General features: G+C 34.0%; 4 protein-coding genes across 4 annotated transcripts; 1 reads left to right on the forward strand and 3 right to left on the reverse strand.

Moving 5' to 3' along the window:
* Positions 1–701: 701 nt before the first annotated feature.
* Positions 702–5,720, reverse strand: LOC130612359 (uncharacterized). Its single transcript, XM_057433664.1, has 4 exons — positions 5,562–5,720; positions 4,001–4,195; positions 2,759–3,202; positions 702–2,344 (listed from the first exon to the last, which is right to left on the reverse strand). The coding sequence occupies exons 2-4, from the start codon at positions 4,179–4,181 to the stop codon at positions 1,419–1,421; spliced, it is 1,551 nt and encodes a 516-aa protein (XP_057289647.1). The 5' UTR covers positions 4,182–4,195; positions 5,562–5,720; the 3' UTR covers positions 702–1,418.
* Positions 5,721–6,118: 398 nt separating this feature from the next.
* Positions 6,119–8,900, reverse strand: LOC130612364 (uncharacterized). Its single transcript, XM_057433668.1, has 3 exons — positions 8,558–8,900; positions 8,314–8,431; positions 6,119–7,393 (listed from the first exon to the last, which is right to left on the reverse strand). Exons 1-3 carry the CDS (start codon positions 8,758–8,760, stop codon positions 6,470–6,472), a joined length of 1,245 nt encoding a protein of 414 aa, XP_057289651.1. The 5' UTR covers positions 8,761–8,900; the 3' UTR covers positions 6,119–6,469.
* Positions 8,901–9,755: 855 nt separating this feature from the next.
* Positions 9,756–11,104, reverse strand: LOC130612369 (methylmalonic aciduria type A protein, mitochondrial-like). The gene has a single exon (XM_057433674.1). It carries the CDS (start codon positions 10,897–10,899, stop codon positions 9,799–9,801), a length of 1,101 nt encoding a protein of 366 aa, XP_057289657.1. The 5' UTR covers positions 10,900–11,104; the 3' UTR covers positions 9,756–9,798.
* A 3,321-nt stretch (positions 11,105–14,425) lies between these two features.
* On the forward strand, positions 14,426–17,272 carry LOC130612358 (endoplasmic reticulum chaperone BiP-like). Its single transcript, XM_057433663.1, has 4 exons — positions 14,426–14,659; positions 14,743–15,082; positions 15,347–16,043; positions 16,155–17,272. The coding sequence occupies exons 1-4, from the start codon at positions 14,520–14,522 to the stop codon at positions 16,991–16,993; spliced, it is 2,016 nt and encodes a 671-aa protein (XP_057289646.1). The 5' UTR covers positions 14,426–14,519; the 3' UTR covers positions 16,994–17,272.
* The last annotated feature ends 1,540 nt before the right edge of the window (positions 17,273–18,812 follow it).

Here is an 18,812-nt window from a genome sequence, read left to right on the forward strand (position 1 = left end):
AAGCAATTTGAACGCGAGATAGAAGTGTTATGATGCAGAAAGAATCCGTTACTACCTTTTATTAACAACAATGATGGCAAATGCAAATTGCTTACAATTTTTTTGGTGTTTTATGCCTGCCTTAAGAAACACCACCGGCTATTGACGTTGCCATTCCTACTTTTTCAAGCTTTTTTTTAACATGGTAACCATGCTATTGGATCCAGTGTCTCATGCTGGAAGACAATATGTACACAGAAATGTTGAATCGATCTGAAAAAAGCCGAAATTTGTTTTTCAAGTAACTTCCGTTCCTTCGATCATGATGAAAAATCCTTATGCCGTCGCAAAGGTACAACATGGACAGTGATGATATGTTAGATTCTTGTTGAAACCATAGAAACAAAACGCCTTTATAATCTTTTGTCCTAAAACCTTGAATTACGCATAAATTACATTCATAATAGCCTCAAGAGATTTCAAATAATCATTGATGAATCCATGTAATGAATCCAAAAGAATCATTACATGGCCAAGAGACTCCATCTGTTGCAACCTAAATTTTTAATTATTTTATTGGCCGAAGTCATACGAATTTATTAATTAATCTAAATCTGATGAATCTAGGTAATTACGGTAAATTCATTACATGAATCTGAAAATGATTAATCTGTGTGACTAAGCGAACTATTGTTACTTGACGCATATCGTTAACAACAAACTCCAGGTGGGATTTACTTCTCGAAAAGTTGTACACAATTTACCTCTAAAAATATAAAATAAATAAGGGTGTAAATGGAACATACTTTAAAAATAAATAATTTGCCTAATGTGGACTTACCCCAGCAAACAATTTTTGCGCGGGAGTGCCCAAAGAATGTTTAAGGCGAAGCGCCAAAAATATAAAATCTAATGCCTTTCGAAAATGGATGAAAGCTGTGGCCCTGCGCGTAAATTCCTACTCCCCATTACATGCACAATGAGTTATTAATATAATTCTAATTTGTGAAATTAAAACGGCGTAAAAAATGTACTATTAATTACCTTGTTTAAATATCCTGCTACCATTATGAGCAAAATACGGTTATTTTTAGTGGGCTTGGTAATTGATTTCAAACGCGCGCATAAAGTCGTTACATTGAATTTGCTCATTTAGCTAAACATCTTTTCGCGCTTTCTGAACATAAAATCTGCGAGTGGGGCAGACAAAATATGGGGGTTATTAATATCGAAATTTACCCTAGCGTTACGAGATTATCTCTCGCTCCTTTTCATTGTTTTGTTTCGCGCCATAGTGAGGGAGGTATGCTAAAAAGTAACTTGAGCGAACAACGGGGAAGAGGGGGCACCAAACAATTTGGGAGAATGCACTTGTTACTACTATAAAACTGTATAAATATTAAACCTAGTTTGTGGCAAAATTATAAATATTAAATATTCTAGAAAAATGTTAACATCCCAACTACTAAATACGCAACTGCTATAACGGCACCTATACCCGCTATATTTTTAACTACTGTCTTCATATCGTTCGGGAAAATATACTCATTTAACGTTATCGTCCCCTGGAATAGCAAGTTTGATAAGAACAGGTATATCGAAGTGTTGATTACAAAATTGACTAACGGATAATTCGGTACATACACTAACAACGACTTCGCATTATCCTGCAGATAGATGTGGAGCTGGCTGATATACGTTTCCAGCGTGATTTTCCCAAGAATAGAAAACAAAACAATGTAACGACTTCTCAGCCAAGCTGTTGAATTTCGAAGCAGTATAAAAGCTAAGATAGGAATGAAGGATGTATACGGATGAAGGGCGTTATAACTGTACTTTTCCAGTATGTAGACGTAGTTATACCACACGAAAATTAATGATGCCAGTACGGATGTTCCTATCAATAGCACTACTTTCTCAAATCGATGTCCATTTAACTTGTGGAGAGCTTTTTCAATGTTCGGTTGATTATACGCACACAACATTCCCACGAATGTAACGTAGTGGTCTAACTTACTACGAAAAATCCACTCATGTAAGGAGTTGTTATAGTTCAGGACGAAAGAGAATGGCGAAAATACCAGCTCGGCAACCTTTGGGATATCAAATATAGCGAAAACGATACAAAAATAAATAACGAGCTTCATCACCATCACTTTCTTGACTTCGTTGTATTCGTTGAAAGGCCGCATCATAGCGTACACCGACAAAAACCAAAACGTATGCATCGCACAGATGTAGTAAAGCATGTATGAATTGTCCACGACCAAGGTGGTTAAAATGACCAGAAAGTTTAACCGAAACAACATCTTTAAAACACGTCGTAAAGAGTAATCTTTCCGAATCCAAAAGAACGAGAAATTTCCTAAAAATAGATCATTGAGTTAGACTATAGGTTCCTATGAGAGATTGATCACAAACTTTAACGTTGATTTAATTTTAGCAAATTCTGCGAATTTAATCTATTATTGCGAAAAGTTGCTTCCCCGATATTCTCAGAATGGAAATGGAAACTGGGTACAATAATGTCTGTTCTTTGATTCCATTAATTGTTCACCCAAAAACGTAGTCCGCAAAAATTCTTAAATGGTTCGTTCGCGAAATTTATATCAACGCAAGTAACTAGCGAAAATTAATATTCGTAAAATTCCTTTCATTTCGCCTCGATTTATTTAGGATTCTTTTCTTTTGGCCTTTTTTGAACATATCGCTAAAATTAGTCAACTTAAGACAAGAAAAATAAAAAATGGAAGATAGTGTCCGGCAGGATATCACTCACCGAATCCGGTCATCCAAACATAAGCCGCAATGAATAACCTTATGGCGTTATAAGTTTCAGCTGCGCGAAAATAATGGTACCAAACGAACATGACCTGCATCCAGCCTTTCCATTCTTCAGTCTGTTCCCGATTAAGCAGCTTGGCAGCACTCGGTTTCAACTCTGTTGTCGTGAAATATATAGAAACTGCAAAGAGTAGAAATACTAGGAACATATACAAATCCCGGTTATACGTCCGCTCAGCTTTCGGAAAGTAGTGAAGGTAGTCACAGAAATAGTAGTAGAGAAGAATGAAGCCAACGGTAAACACTGCGAATAACGCATCATTTAACGTGATCGGGTCGTAACGAGGTTTGGGAGTAGGTTGTTCGGTTTCGACTTTTATTACGACATCATTTTCGTTAGCTGTTGCCGATACGGGAACATTGATAGGACTTGTTGCATCTACGGAAAGAAAAACAAACTATTATCTCACAAAAACGCAATAAACATCCTGACAGACAGTTCGTAGCTTTTCCAGTAACAAAAATTCGAAATAGCTATAGTGTTCGTAAAATATTTCGAGCTATCGAAATAAAATATTTTTAGTAACCGATAAACTCTTTGGTAACATTTCTAGTAACCGTAAAACTAATTCGTAATATTTCGTAGTATACGAAAAACACTACTTCGAGACATCGAACGTAACGACATTTCGTAACATTTCACGTTATCGTAACACTCTTTTGGTAACATATCTATTAACTGTTACACAAATCGTAACATTTCTAGTATTCAATACACCATTTGTAACATTAACCGCAGAGCGATTCCATGTAGCGGACATTACTGACAAAAAGGTGCTAAAAACACCAAAAGTTTTTAGTTTTTCACTTTGAAGCCAGCTGTGATAACTTTTGTCTTTGGAAAATTAGTTTCTTAAGAAGGATATTTTAAAAGTTCAGGAAGAAGACACTATACAAACATACATAAAAATTAAGTTTTTGCCATTTTAAGGAAAAAACTGGTGATTTCCAACATGCAAGTCCTTCGAATCTTACGCATGAAAAATGTGTTTTTGTCACTTTTTTCACAAAAAACTTTAAGATTTAGTTAATATAATGTATAGAAATTAATGGGCGGTGCCTGCCACCTTTTCTAGTCTACATATTTGAAATATTACATATGTCTCATTATTCATGGAATCGCTCAGCAACGCTAATTCGTAAAATTCTCGCAATGCAATCATAACGCGATATATACCTCTTTCGTTTCGTGTCCAGACATTTTTACCAAATCGTCTGTAAACCCAAAATATGGATGCGAACAACCACACCACAAATAATGCTTTTTGATGCAAGGTGGTACTTCCTTTCGGCGGTGCAGTTTTATAGCTATCTTTGTATGCGGTTACAAATGATGACAAGATCGTCATGTTGGACATATTCTTATAAACATCTAGAATAAAAATTCGAAGTTATCGACAAAAACCTTTTTTTTAAAAGAAATACGTGTTAAAAAAATTGGTAGAGTGTTGTGGCTCTTGCTGAAAATCATTTAAAGCTATAAAAAGGGGTCAGGTAATTTTTTAAAAATCAGGTCTAAACCAAAACCCACGTTTTTATAAAAAATCTCTAAAGAACGTGTAATAATACGTAATAAGAACATATAAAACTCTTATCAAAACTTTCCTGTTTTGTGTTTTGTCAGGACAAACAAAGAAACCTGGGTAACAGGGTGGAACTTTTTAGTTTCAGGCCATAAAATAGAGAACAAACAGATTACACATGTACGCACAATCATAAATATAAGTTGATAAGATTCTAAAACAAAAATTTGAAGTAGCCAACCTCGTTCCCAAAAAAACTTACCTGCTTTAAAGATAGCGCACTTTCCAAAACGAGGATAGAAATCTCAAAATTTTTACAAGATATCGTAGAATAAATCTCTGTGAAACAAACTACACGATAAACTCAAGAATCGAGCATTCACAATGCGTGGTTGCACGCATGAGTAAACACCGAAAAAAATATGTTTGCTCGAAATTCGTGGTATAAAAAGTTTTTTTTACCCACGAAATTAGATGAGTAAAAATTTTGGGTTACATCTAAATTTTGTTGTTTTTTTATGTAAAAAAGAAAACAAACAAACAAAAAAGCTGTTTCGCTCATAGAAATCATATTTCTACAGAAAACAACTTCGCCGCGATAAAGAAAGTTTCAAGCTACAGCTGTTTGCAAAGTTCAGTATAACAGTACCAAATGTATAAAAATTAAAAAAAACGGAAGACGAAAACTCACAGTAACTTTACTAATTGATTTCTCATCACAGTGAAAGTTTTTTTAAAAAAAAGTTATACAGCAAATACGTTTCTGCGCATGTGCATGAATAACAGTAGAACATTCTGTAGAATTAAAAACTATCACCTAGCAACAGCTTTTTTTTTACTAAGCGAGTACAACTCAAATGTTCAAATTAAACTTAGTGACACTCCATCGCAGATAATTAAACAACAAATTTAGTTCTAAATTTACCAAAGGCATGATAAACAGGGAAAATGGTTATCAGAAAATATAGTTAGCATGGCAACTGGAAAAATATACTGTCTTTTTGCGGTCTTATCTTAAAAGCTCCTTCGCTTAGACATGCTTCGCTTGAAACCGCGTATTTTCTTATTAAATTTATCACGTAAAAGAATTTTAGAAGTTTTAAACATGGAATTAAGTGGATGCGCTTTATCATCATGGAATTTGCATTTTGAAAGTGCTCATTCACAGATATGCAGCAGAATATTGCTTATAATAATAATATAAAGTACACATACCAAAATATCCACACAAGTTCTTTGATCAACTCTCTAGTATGATATACAAGTATCTTAAAAATTGCCACGTTTATAGGATTTTAAGTTTCCTTCCCAATAAATTATACTTTCAGTTGTGTCAACACAATAAAAACATTAAAGTAATTAACAAACTGTTGAATTCCTTCATAAAGTTTACAAAATAGGATAATTAGGCCTGGTTTCTTTCGTGATAACTCGAGCTACCATTTACCTGGTTTCTATTCGTTAAATGCACTGCGTCAGCGTAATACATAACAAAGCAGTCTTTGTTTCCGTTTTTTTTGTTCAAAAAATTAGGTTGCCATAACAATCTGTTATTTAGGTTCAACGCAATTTCGTACCAAGGCTATTTATATACTTGTTATTTCCGACTCGCGAAGCGATAGCTGAATTCTTATTCGGATTCAACCCCACTTCGTACCAAGGCTCTTTTAAGTGACTATTATTTGCAAATCATCGAGCTATAAGCGGGATCAATATACAAGTTGTTCATAAGAAATGGTTTCTATGCAACTTAGTACTAGACCAAATATTGATAAAAGCGATGCAAAAAACCGATGTTAACTATTGAAAAATGTACATACTTTGTATCCGAGGAGATATACGCCTCATTACACCTGCACTGCGCCTATACATCGCAGAAATATAAAATATCCAAAAGAAGAAAAAACTACACCAGTGCAAATACTAGTGATATTTTGAAGACCAGAAAGAAATCTTTCTCGAGTCAACATCAATTTGTTTTCCTAGTTATTATGGTTACTATACGATGGTTAAAATAAATACGGAAGTAGATATAAACGGAACGATTTCCTTATTCCGAATTATAACCGGAATTACAAAACCATATCCGTTCAAGAGATCAAATTTGTTTATTTAAATTTTCTTTATTTATCAATATCGACCACTAGTTTAGATACAATAATACTTCTCACATGCTGAAGCAAGTAAGACAGATGAAGAGCCGACAAGATGACATTTTTAACAAACATATTAAACCCGTACTCGGCTGACTGTTCTGTCACCATTATTTTAAACCGTATGCAAGCAAAGAATATGTCCATAAAAATCATTGTCAGCATGGCTTTTACTAATTTTCTCCAAACTTCTCTCGTGAAATAATTCTCGGATTTTTTTTGCACACGTTTTTCTCTTCTCTTTGTCTTCTCAATGGATTTCACCTTTTTTTGACTTGGATCATCATCCGCATGATCTTCCTTCGTATGTTTATACTCTATCTTTAAATTGTTCTTCTCCACTTTTTCCTCCACATGGAATGTACCGACAGGTATGTCAATGTTCTTTTTCTCCGCACATTGTTCATTTGGTTTTTCGCCTGTATCAACCATGGGCGATATACTGATGCGTCTATGCATAGAAGTTTCTGTTTCTATAACGTACGGCGCCGTCAAAATACTAGACATGGAATTCCCGTGATTTAACGTCAGTTCAGAATGAGCACATATCACAAATTGGCGCTGCCAAACGAAATCTTCATTCTCAATTTTAATGGGAAACGCTACAAGTACAGCTGACACACCAAGAGACAGGTAAAATAAAACGACCCATTTTGTTCCATACTTCTCTACAAAAGACACATCAACAATCATGTCCATAATATCGAAGGCATTCATAAATTCAACAGCAATACCGAGATATTCGGACGAAGTATAACCTCTGCGAGGGAGTGGATATGTGATAAAAGTAGCAAGAAGTATTGGCATCACCATTTGTAGGAGGATGAAATCTGACATTGGAACTTCTTTTAGTTTGACGCAAGTTTGATTAAAATGTTTTTGAAGACGAACATTCTAAAAACAAGATTTTTGTGCTTTGACAGAAAACCTGATGACAATTTGCTAACATACAAGACTAAGTCCTTCAACCAGGTTTAACTATCCCTTAAAGGGCTACAAAAAGATTCAAGTGAGATCTCCAACATAGACGTTACTCTCCATTCTCGCGGACTGTAAACGACGGTGTGTTATAAATAGACCACTCGAAATGAAATATTCAAAACATTATACACACTTTACAACTGTCTAGACAACCTGTTTATGAAAATTATTTTTGGTTATGATGAATTTGTTACCTTTTTATTTCTATTTTCTGAAAAAGGATCATTTTCTTTTAGCATCCTCTTTGGTGGTAAAAATGAGCAGCCGTCTGTAATATTTATTAAATATCGGCAAATCAAAAGTTTGTTTTGACGAGAAAACAGAGACAACACTGGTGTATTTGCGACAAAATGCTATGTTACTAACTTTAAGAAGGTAATTAATACATCTAGAAATTTAGAAGAATATAGCTAGCTAGTCCAAAAACAGTTTAAAATTTATTTCATGAGAAAGTTTGATTTAATAGCATTGCAAATGCTTATATCGAATAAATTATGGATGCAATTACACGTAAGAAACTCTTAAGTTAATTTCAGTTATATTTGAATACCCAATGTGATATGTGGGATGATTTTAAAAGCTGTTTTTGTGCTTAGTAGTGCCTATAATTTTTTTCTCTGCCATCAGCTCGAGCCTTCGTGTAGGTCACTAAAGTCAAAAATCAACAGCCTGTTTTTTAGCACCTTTAAGCTAGATTACTAGTAAAATTTTCTCTTTTAAACACATACACCTTTTTAGTACGACTGGATTGTTTACAGAGTAAACATATATTTGTATCCTTACTTCTGTATTGTATTTTAATTAAAACAATAACGTTTTAGAAAGATGAATACCTCTACTTCCGTGGCTTCATACAGATGCTTTAATGTGAATCCGAATGGGGGTAAGTTGAATCCAATAAAGACCAGCATTGGAATGTTGCACCATGTTCTCTGCAGAAGTGCACTCGGACTAAAAATAGATTATCACATTGATGACAGTTACCTGAGCATGATTCCAGCATCGTGTAAAGTGAATAAAAATTGTGTAACTTGAAAAAGACTTACTGAAGAGTTATGAATTCAATCTTGTCCCTACCTTTTACTGAGCGCGGAGTAGCAAATCAAAAAGTTAACCACAAGAAACGGCGCCACCCAAGCACCAAACGCCAACTTTGTTTGAGATTCAGGATGATCCGTCATTTTCCCGATATTGATTAAACGCCACCATAATATCGCCGAGTACAAGACGTAAACAAGATGCACCGACAAAATCCGAATACGGTAAATCGTAACTCCCATTTCAAAATCGCAGACTAATTTGACTCCACCAACACAAAAAACACTCTCTTCAAAAAACACTTTCTTCTTTTAATAACTCGTATTTTTACCCGAAGAAGTAAATTTTTTATTGCGTTCAAAAATTATTTTATTCACACAAGAGAAAGATTTCGCAAAAAAAACAAACCTATCGACATTTTATAGATATTTGTTGTTTTGTATAAACTATAATATTTACATTTATATATAAATAGTGTACAAAAATAAACAATGAACGCTAGCAGATACATAAAAGATAAACCTCGCGTTGATAAAGTATTTAATTACTAAAACAAAGCGTGGAGGAAACAGAAATTACCAGTTATGAATCAATTTGCAAGCGCCTATATACAAATGGAAAAAAACAGCTTTTCGTGTAGCAAAAAACGAAAAAAAACGGAGAAAAATATTTCTTTCGCTGTACATGTTTTTTATAAGCAAATAGAAAAATCTGACTAGTTTTGCTTATATATCGGATAAACAAATTAAAAACGTAAACGTTGCCTTATAAGCAGCTAATTGATAAGATGAAACGGTTCTGTTTGTAGCTTAAAAACAACCGTAAAATTAAAGGCATTTACAAGTTCACATATTCTAGTGTAGTGCTGGTAATTTAGGTTTAAAAGTCTGTCTAATTAAAAAACAATAACATAAGAAATTAGGATTTACTAAGGCTGAGGCTAAGGCTGCAATATGCTATGCTTAAAATAATTTCTATTCGAGCCTATATATGCTTATATGCTTATATAAAAAAACATGTAAGACAACCCAATGTTTTTGTTCCGTCTCTATGTTCGCATAGGCAAAATCAAAAATGCTTTTAAACAAGCGTTAAGAATTTCGCGCGGTCTACAATTGTGAAAACTAAGAAAAATATCTAACCCTGAGATATAAAAGATTCCAGATGAAATAAAGTTTAAATTCTCTAATTTTAAATGTGCATATATCCAATGGCTTACTTCCTTCATGGGTCTTCCTTTTACGAAGATTAATTATTACATAAATATATATTTATATACTTCAGCTTCGATCAGTATTAAATATTTTTAACAATGCATCAGCAGCCATATAAGGAGTGATCTCCCCATTCTCAACCATCTTCTCGTATTTTTTTAACTCTAGTTTCACTGAATTGTTACTAACGAAACTTTGCATAATATTATCTTCAATGTAGTTCCACATCCAAGCATTATACTGCTGTTTTCTTTTCTGATGAAACGTTTCATTTTTAATCATAACCTCGCGAAACTGTTGCATTTTCCACCAAACTTTCTCAAATCCCTCATTGTACAATGCAGAGACAGGATAAACCCTAGGCCTCCATACGTCACTGGGTCTTTGCAGTAATTTCAATGCACTAGTATATTCAGCTTGTATTCTTTTAGCAGCAGGCTTTAAATCTCCATCAGCTTTGTTTACTAGCACTAAGTCAGCCATTTCTACAATGCCCTTTTTAATCCCTTGCAGTTCATCACCAGCTGCAGGTGGAATAACTAACACAAACATATCCACCATGTCTTTTACAGCAAACTCAGATTGACCTATACCAACTGTTTCTATTAAAATAATATTATAACCAGCCCCTTCACAGAGGACAAGAGCCTCGTTTGTTTTTCGAGCTACACCACCCAATGTCCCCGAAGCTGGAGATGGCCTTATAAATGCATTAGGGTCACGTGCTAGCTCTGTCATTCTTGTACGATCACCCAATAACGACCCTCCAGTTTTAACTGAAGAAGGGTCTATTGCAAGAACAGCAACTTTATGACCTTCCTTTGTCAATTTCTTACCAAATGTTTCTATGAGAGAACTTTTTCCAGCCCCCGGTGCCCCAGTTAAGCCAATTCGAAAAGTTTGTTTATTATTTTTCGAAGGAGTTTTTAGATACTGCAGTACACATCCTAATAACTTATTGGCTTCTCCAATGTCATCAATATGGGTAGATTCGACTAAAGTAATTCCACGTGCTAAGGAGCCTCGGTCTCCATTAATCAATGCTTTGAAAATTTTCTTAGAATCACTTCTCAGTGCTTTTTTGCCTTGGGAGGAACATTTTCGAAGTGCATATATCTCTTTCAAAAAAATTCTTTCTTGACAAAAAAACCTTGATACTGCAAACATTTTTTCAACTAAATGAATAAAAAAACCGATTTATGTTATACAGATTTATATTTACAAAAATAAATATTATAATTTCTTTAAATATTGCCTTATGAAGTTTCCACTCCATGAGATTAACAAAATCTAAAAACATACAAAGTTCACAAAGAGATTTTTTTAAAAAAAGATTAAAACATAATCTGTAAAAAAAGGTTCTGAAAATAGAGATTTTATAAGCATACTGATCAGCCTTAATAAACCAGCAATTTTAGCATGTGTTGAAAAAAATAATTACACCTGCAAGGACAGACTTGATACAGAGGAAGTTGAGTTTAGATCTAACACAGTCTAGATCAGATTGGAAGAGGGTCATTAATATACCCCGTCCAATCAATGCTAGCATGGGAAAAACGGACGTTAAGCCGAGAATGATGATGGTGATGATGACATCTCCAATATATTGTCACTAACTTTTACTGCATAATTTCTACTGCATGACACTGTGACAAGCATTTGATGACCCATTTAAAGAATCTGAATTGATCAGAAAAGCAGAAGATGACAATATCACTGACAATGATGCCATAACAATTTCATAGTTTTCACATGGTATCTCAATAGGCATAATTTGTTATTGAGGAAAATTTTTATCACTTTTTATACAAAAGTTAAAAAAAAATTTTAGATACATGCAAAGAGAAAAAGTTCTGTTGATGTCCAAGTTAGTCAAAACTATTAAAGCTTCCCAAAAGGACTAACAAAAAACTAAGCGTTTATTTTTAGTAACTTTTAGTAATTACATCAGAGGGTGGCGAAGAAGAACAGGCACTACTGTCATCAAACATAAAGCATCACATTTTAAACATCACAAAAACAGTTAGAATGGCGATTGAAGAACCCTCATTAAAAAAAGGGTGAAAATATCGATAATGCAATAAAAATATTAATACAAATGTCCAAGGAATTTCAGCAACAAAATTTAAAGTGTTTGATATTTAAAAACCGTTTTATTGTTTGAGGTGAAAGAAATGATAAAAAACTAGGAATCACAAGGTTTTGTCACAATGATTTTCCTGATTTAGTTAAGGCTAAATTATGGCTCGAGAAAATTGTTTGTAATTAGAAAACCAACCTATAAGGCCACTGGCATTAACGAGTGAAGATAGTAACAAAGTTAAAAAAAAAAAAAAGATGTGCAAAGTATTTAATGTATAGCATGCTGGATATCAGTTTTCTTTATCAAATGTTATTCAGACTGGTAAAATGTACTTCCACAGAATTTTCTTGTCTGCTTACACTTCTAGTTACTAACTTCAGTAAAATTCAACCAATAACAGTTCCAGTATGTTAGTTAATCCACTCATTATAAACATGTTTTTTTCCTTGCTTTATTTTGATTAATTGAGGCTGGGAATAAGTTCATGTAACAATGCACTAGTTGTCCAACTATATTGGATTGGGTAGCAAATCTGATTACTGGCACAGTAGTTTTAAAATCTATAAATCCAGTACTGGTTCAGTAGCTTTTGAATTTATAAATCCATTACTGGTGCAGAGCAGATCAAATGAAAGAAAACGTCCTGTAAACTCTATCAAAATATATATATAGCTAGCAAATTATAAGTTATCACTTTGATAAAGTTAGTAAGGAAAAAGTAGACTTTTTTGAAAAGTTTTCTGAATTAATATTCCCAAAAACTTTATATATATAACTGTTATTATTAACTTCCTAATGCTTGAAGCAATATACAAAACCAGATCTTTTGCAAGGCAGTCTCCTGAGTGACCACTTTAAACAGGTTTACTTTTATATTAGCTAGCTCCTTTATTGAATTATTTGGGGATTTTTCAGAACGGGAAGTAAAAAAGCTTTAATATTTTTTGACTTTTTGAAAATTTAGTATGTTATGCCAGTAACCATACTTAAACAAATATTTCACAAAAAATTATTTCACTTTTCTTCGTGATCAGAGCCTTCTTAATTCACAGTTCACTTCCTTTTTTCAATTCTCATTAAGGCTACTGTAAAGGAAACAAATTTTTTTTTAGGTTTTTTGCAAAAAATTCATGACATATAGAAAAAAAAATGTCTTTCGAATGACATATTTTATATTCCATGAAAATATTTGGAACATCCCTTTTTTCTGGAAAAAGCCTTTTCAGAGGTGTTATATCATTGACATCTTCGAGAAAATATGTGCAAAATGAGTTGAGCATATTTTTTGTAAACATTATGCATAATATGGAACTCCCGTATAAAAATATACATAATAATATTTTTAGATAGTTTACATTCACTATCGAATTAAAAAAGTCTAAGTTAAGGAATATGCATATGAGCTGTCTCTTGTAAACCTGACTTTTGTCTATTAATAATTCTGAACGCGTGCACGCATATTCAGCATAAGGAAAAAGTTCGCACATCTATCATCTTTCTGCATACTCAGTTCACACATTTTCATAACACCTACGAAAATCTTTAAAAACAAATATCTTGTTAGTAAATTTTCGCATACATGCCTTTACGTTTGTGGTCTCTTTTTCCGAAAGCTTCCTATTGGTTCATTAAAATTTTCGGTAATGGAAAGCTGAATAAATTATGCACAAAAGGTTCCTGGATTTTTTTGTATCAATTACTGATTAGCGAATTATGACGACAGAAAGAAAAAATATGCATTTTTTTGAATGATTATATATAATTACAAATAATTTCATAACGACATTGTTACAAAGAAAAAGCCGGGAACCTTTTTGAATTTAATTTATGCTGAATATAATACCACGCATTCGGAAAAAGAAGCCATTTTAAAACGTACGGTGAAAAAAAAAATGAAAAATTAACATCTCACGAAAATAACACCATCAAAAAAAGTCTTTCATCAAATATTCAGAAACAAAAAAAAAAAAATAAGAAAAAATATGAAAGTATTGATAAATTATAAGGGTTTTTCTGAGACTACTCATCAAATGAGTTTTTTCCTTTACAGTAACCTTAAGAGCAAGCTATATAAAAAGAAAGATTTATTTAAACAATGGTTCACACAATGAGCTTTTAATACTCTAGGACTCCCAATTTAAGTCATGGCCCCTCCTGGAAATAACAGACAGGGTATATTCTTCGATTTAGTGAGGCTAGCCATGTAAAAATGCACATCTAGCTATATATCTCTCTTGCTAGATTGGCACCCAACAACACAACAAGGAATCAGGAGAAATTTATGACATCCACAAGAAGATCAGACATGACGTTAATTTAGTTAAACCATGGCTAAAAGTAATTTGATAACTATCCTATGTTTTAACACCACGTGGGAAATAATGGCTAATGGGTAATTAACAATTTCTAATCATACGTAGCGCACGAGGAAGAAAACAAACCGCTACGTAGCTTACACACCATTACTCGTGAAAAAACCTGCTGTCGTCAGCCTATTCTCAGCATATACCCTAACATTTGACACGTTAGCCAATCACGTTTTACCACTTAACGCTACATGGCCAATCAGGGTAACACACGAAAACGAGTAAAGCTTTTTATTATCGTCCTACATAGACTTGAACTTATTATTTTCTCCACGTTTTCAGAAGAGGGTCTATAAGTTGGCAATAATTATTACTTGGTTATTGTGATTAGGTCAGTCATGAAGAGAATAAGCGTATTGTTGTTGGTAGTATTAGCCTGTACTGTGTACAGTGCTGAAAAAGAGGATGAAAAGGAAAAAGATAAAAAAGAAAGTTTAGGAACCGTAATTGGTATTGATCTTGGTACTACATACTCATGGTAAGCCTTAGCTAGCTAATTTCTTCTGCATATTTTACTTGTTACTAATTCTGTAAAATTTAAGTGGAAAAATTATCTTGCAGTGTTGGTGTGTTCAAAAATGGTCGTGTTGAAATTATTCCAAATGATCAAGGTAATCGTATTACGCCGTCTTATGTTGCATTCACCACTGAGGGAGAAAGACTTATTGGTGATGCTGCAAAGAATCAACTCACATCCAATCCAGAAAATACAGTTTTTGATGCCAAACGTTTAATTGGTCGTGAATGGGGTGATAAAGCTGTCCAACACGACATCAAATACTTCCCATTTGATGTGGTTGAAAAATTGAAGAAACCCCACATCAAAGTCTCTGTGAAGGAAGGTGAGAAGAAAACATTTGCTGCTGAAGAAATCAGTGCCATGGTTCTTGTCAAAATGAAGGTGAGGGATGTTTATCTGTCTAGATTGTTAGGTGCCAAGGTTTGGTTGTTAAGAGAAGGAGCTATAATATAGTTAGGAAACGAATGCAACAACTACAAATATGCCATGTATTGATCACGACCATTTCTAATTAAAACATTTTACAGTTAACTGACATTTCTTATTGCAGGAATAATTGTAAAGGATTCCTCCATTGAAAACGATATTTTTTACATGTTGTGGACAATAATAAAATTCAGAGTCAAACTATTTTTCATTTCATAGGAAATTGCCGAGGCTTATCTTGGAAAGAAAGTTACTCATGCTGTTGTCACTGTTCCAGCCTATTTTAATGATGCTCAAAGACAGGCCACTAAGGATGCTGGTGTTATTGCAGGTTTGAATGTTATGAGAATTATCAATGAGCCAACTGCTGCTGCTATTGCTTATGGACTTGACAAAAAAGAGGGGGAAAAGAACATTCTTGTTTTTGATCTTGGTGGTGGAACTTTTGATGTCTCTCTCTTGACAATCGACAATGGTGTCTTCGAAGTTGTTTCCACCAATGGAGACACTCATCTTGGTGGTGAAGATTTTGATCAACGTGTTATGGAACACTTTATCAAACTGTATAAAAAGAAAAAGGGAAAAGATATCAGGAAAGATAAAAGAGCTGTCCAGAAACTTAGAAGAGAAGTTGAAAAGGCAAAACGTGCTCTTAGTACCCAACATCAAGCCAGGGTGGAAGTTGAATCTCTAATTGATGGAGATGACTTTGCTGAAACGCTGACTCGTGCCAAATTCGACGAATTAAATGCTGATTTGTTCAAATCAACGTTAAAACCAGTAAAACAAGTTTTGGAAGACTCTGGATTAAAAAAATCAGAAATTCATGAAATTGTTTTGGTTGGAGGATCGACACGTATTCCGAAAGTTCAAAAACTTGTGAAAGACTTCTTTGATGGAAAAGAACCTAGCAGAGGTAATAAAATATTAATTGTTTTCTGTGTTTATAGCTGCTTAATTTGTTAGATTTCTTAATACTAGGCACAAAAAATATGTTTCATTTTAATAACAAGGTATTTTTTTCTAGGAATAAATCCTGATGAAGCTGTTGCCTATGGTGCTGCTGTACAAGGTGGAGTATTGAGTGGGGAGGAAGATACAGGAGAAATTGTTTTGCTTGATGTCAATCCACTTACCCTTGGAATCGAGACTGTTGGTGGAGTAATGACCAAATTGATTGGACGCAACACAGTTGTTCCAACAAAGAAATCACAAATATTTTCAACTGCTGCTGATAACCAACAGACTGTCACCATACAAGTCTATGAAGGGGAGCGTCCAATGACTAAGGACAATCATTTGCTTGGAAAATTCGATTTAAATGGAATCCCACCTGCACCTCGCGGTGTGCCACAAATCGAAGTAACCTTTGAAATTGATGTCAATGGTATTCTCAGAGTTAGTGCTGAAGACAAAGGCACTGGCAAGAAAGAAAAAATCACCATCACCAATGACCAAAATAGATTGTCACCAGAAGATATTGAACGTATGGTTAATGATGCAGAAAAGTTTGCTGATGATGACAAAAAAGTGAAGGAGAAGGTTGAGGCACGAAACGAGTTTGAAAGTTACGCATACTCGTTAAAGAACCAAGTTGGTGATAAAGACAAACTTGGCAGCAAACTTAGCGAGGAAGACAAAGGAACATTAGAAAAGGCAATTGAAGCTGCCATCTCTTGGTTAGACAGTCATCAAGACGCTACAACTGAAGAGCTTAAGGAAGAAAAGAAAAAATTAGAAGAGGTTGCTTCTCCAATTGTTAGTAAAATTTACCAACAACAAGGAGGTCAAGGTGGTGGTCCAGGTGGTCAACAAGAAGGACCAACTCCTGGTTCTGATGAGAAAGAAGACAAAGAAGAACTATAAAAAAAAGCGATAATTAGGATTTTAAATGCTCAACTGAATTGAGTTTTTCATACTTAAAGCTAGGTTCGGTTTTTTTCCAAATTCAATCTTTTTTTATATAAAAATGTAATTATCACTAACATGATAATGGCGTCAGCCTTAAGGTTGTCACTTTTGCACCCCAGTTTAGTGTTCTCATGTTCCAATTCTAACAGTGTTCATTTTGAGATGATATTTTATATTTATTACAATTACAACAGAAATGTAAATAACTTATGAATAGAGCAGGTTGAATTAAAATTACATCGTCTTTCTTGCAAAAATGTTTGCGGGAAAAAAATTGAAATTTAATTTTGCGAGTAACAACGAAAATCAAAACTATAATCAAAGAATGTTCCATATGAATCCCCATGTAGAAACACGAAAGTTGCTGGATTTTCAACTTGAGCTTCTCGAACAGTTACCTTATTCCATGTAATCAACGAGTCAAGAAATTAACGCGAATTAAATTGTCATGAAATTAACGCAGTTCATTGAAATTAGTTTTAAAAAGGCATTTGATTAACCCGGTATAGCAAGTTTTTTCTCAAAAATGCAGTCGAATCCGCGGTAGTGAAGCGGTGTCCACTAATGCAAGGCGGTGTGGAAATCGAAATAAAAATTTTCGTTGTTTTGCAAGGCAAATAATTTGGCCGAAAAAGTGCTTTCAGTTACTTTTCGACTCGGATCAGAGTATTCAAAAGCTATTTTTCTAAAAAAAGAACACCGTTGAGCTATCGTATGATGAGGAGAAAATAGTAGAACATTTCTAAAAAAAAATGTATTTTTATGTTTTCTAAGCTTTTATACATTATAAAAAAGTCACCAAATTTACAGTATTTTAATTACCGAGTCATGAAATTAACAGACTTTAAGTTAAAACTGCATTTAGTTAACGGTCATTAAATTACCGCGAATTTTGAAAAACTGCGTTAAATTACATGGAATAGGGTGTTTCAGGCCTCTTTGCAAAATTCCTTGTTTGCCTAAAATGCGTAAAGGTAGTGCTATCAACTAGTGAGTAAGCTAGTCGTCCGTCTTTTATTAACTGCATTTTGTGTCTCACCACTGCGATTTCAATTTTTCGTGACAGATAGACAGGCGTATACGCATATTATAATGCAGACTAGCCGGCACCCAGCTTCGAAATTCGGTGTTAAGCGACCCGCTGTTGAATGCCAAGTTGAACTCTTAATAAGAGCCGCAAACTGTGTCACACATTCAGGTGGAGAGCTTATGCAGTATGTCGTAAATCGAGTAAAGCGCATACAACCATTGTAGTGTTTCGGGTGTAATATATTTTTCAAGAAATGACTTTACTGCAACTTTAGATGTAAAAAAACACAGTTTGCAACCCGTTGTTAACCCGTCATAGCACAAATAATCTGGCAATATTATTTTATTTTACGGAATAAGTTTCCGTTAAAGTTGAAAAATTAATCGTTACAATGGGCTGAGTGGTTAGTACAGGTAAACCGTGTTTACTTTATCACAGCTTCGGTTAAAAAACGTAGCTCCCTAACTTCATTTAGCATACTAATTATTGATTTCACAACTTTAGCTATAATAAAAACACAATTTACTACTCGTTGCTACCCCGTCATAGCAAAAATAGTCGGTCAACCTTTTTTATTTTTTTCGCTCAGTGCAGGTAAACAATGTCGCACTTCTAGGTGTATACTTTGTTGCAACTGCGGTTAAACAAAAACACAAAACACAGACCGTCGTTAACACCGGTCTGAGAGCTTGGTAGCCTCTTGATAGTCTCTTCAGTTCCTAATAAACTGTTATTAATGAGGGT

The sequence above is a fragment of the Hydractinia symbiolongicarpus genome, chromosome 10 (assembly GCF_029227915.1).
Source record: "Hydractinia symbiolongicarpus strain clone_291-10 chromosome 10, HSymV2.1, whole genome shotgun sequence".
In the NCBI taxonomy this organism is placed as follows: domain Eukaryota; kingdom Metazoa; phylum Cnidaria; class Hydrozoa; order Anthoathecata; family Hydractiniidae; genus Hydractinia; species Hydractinia symbiolongicarpus.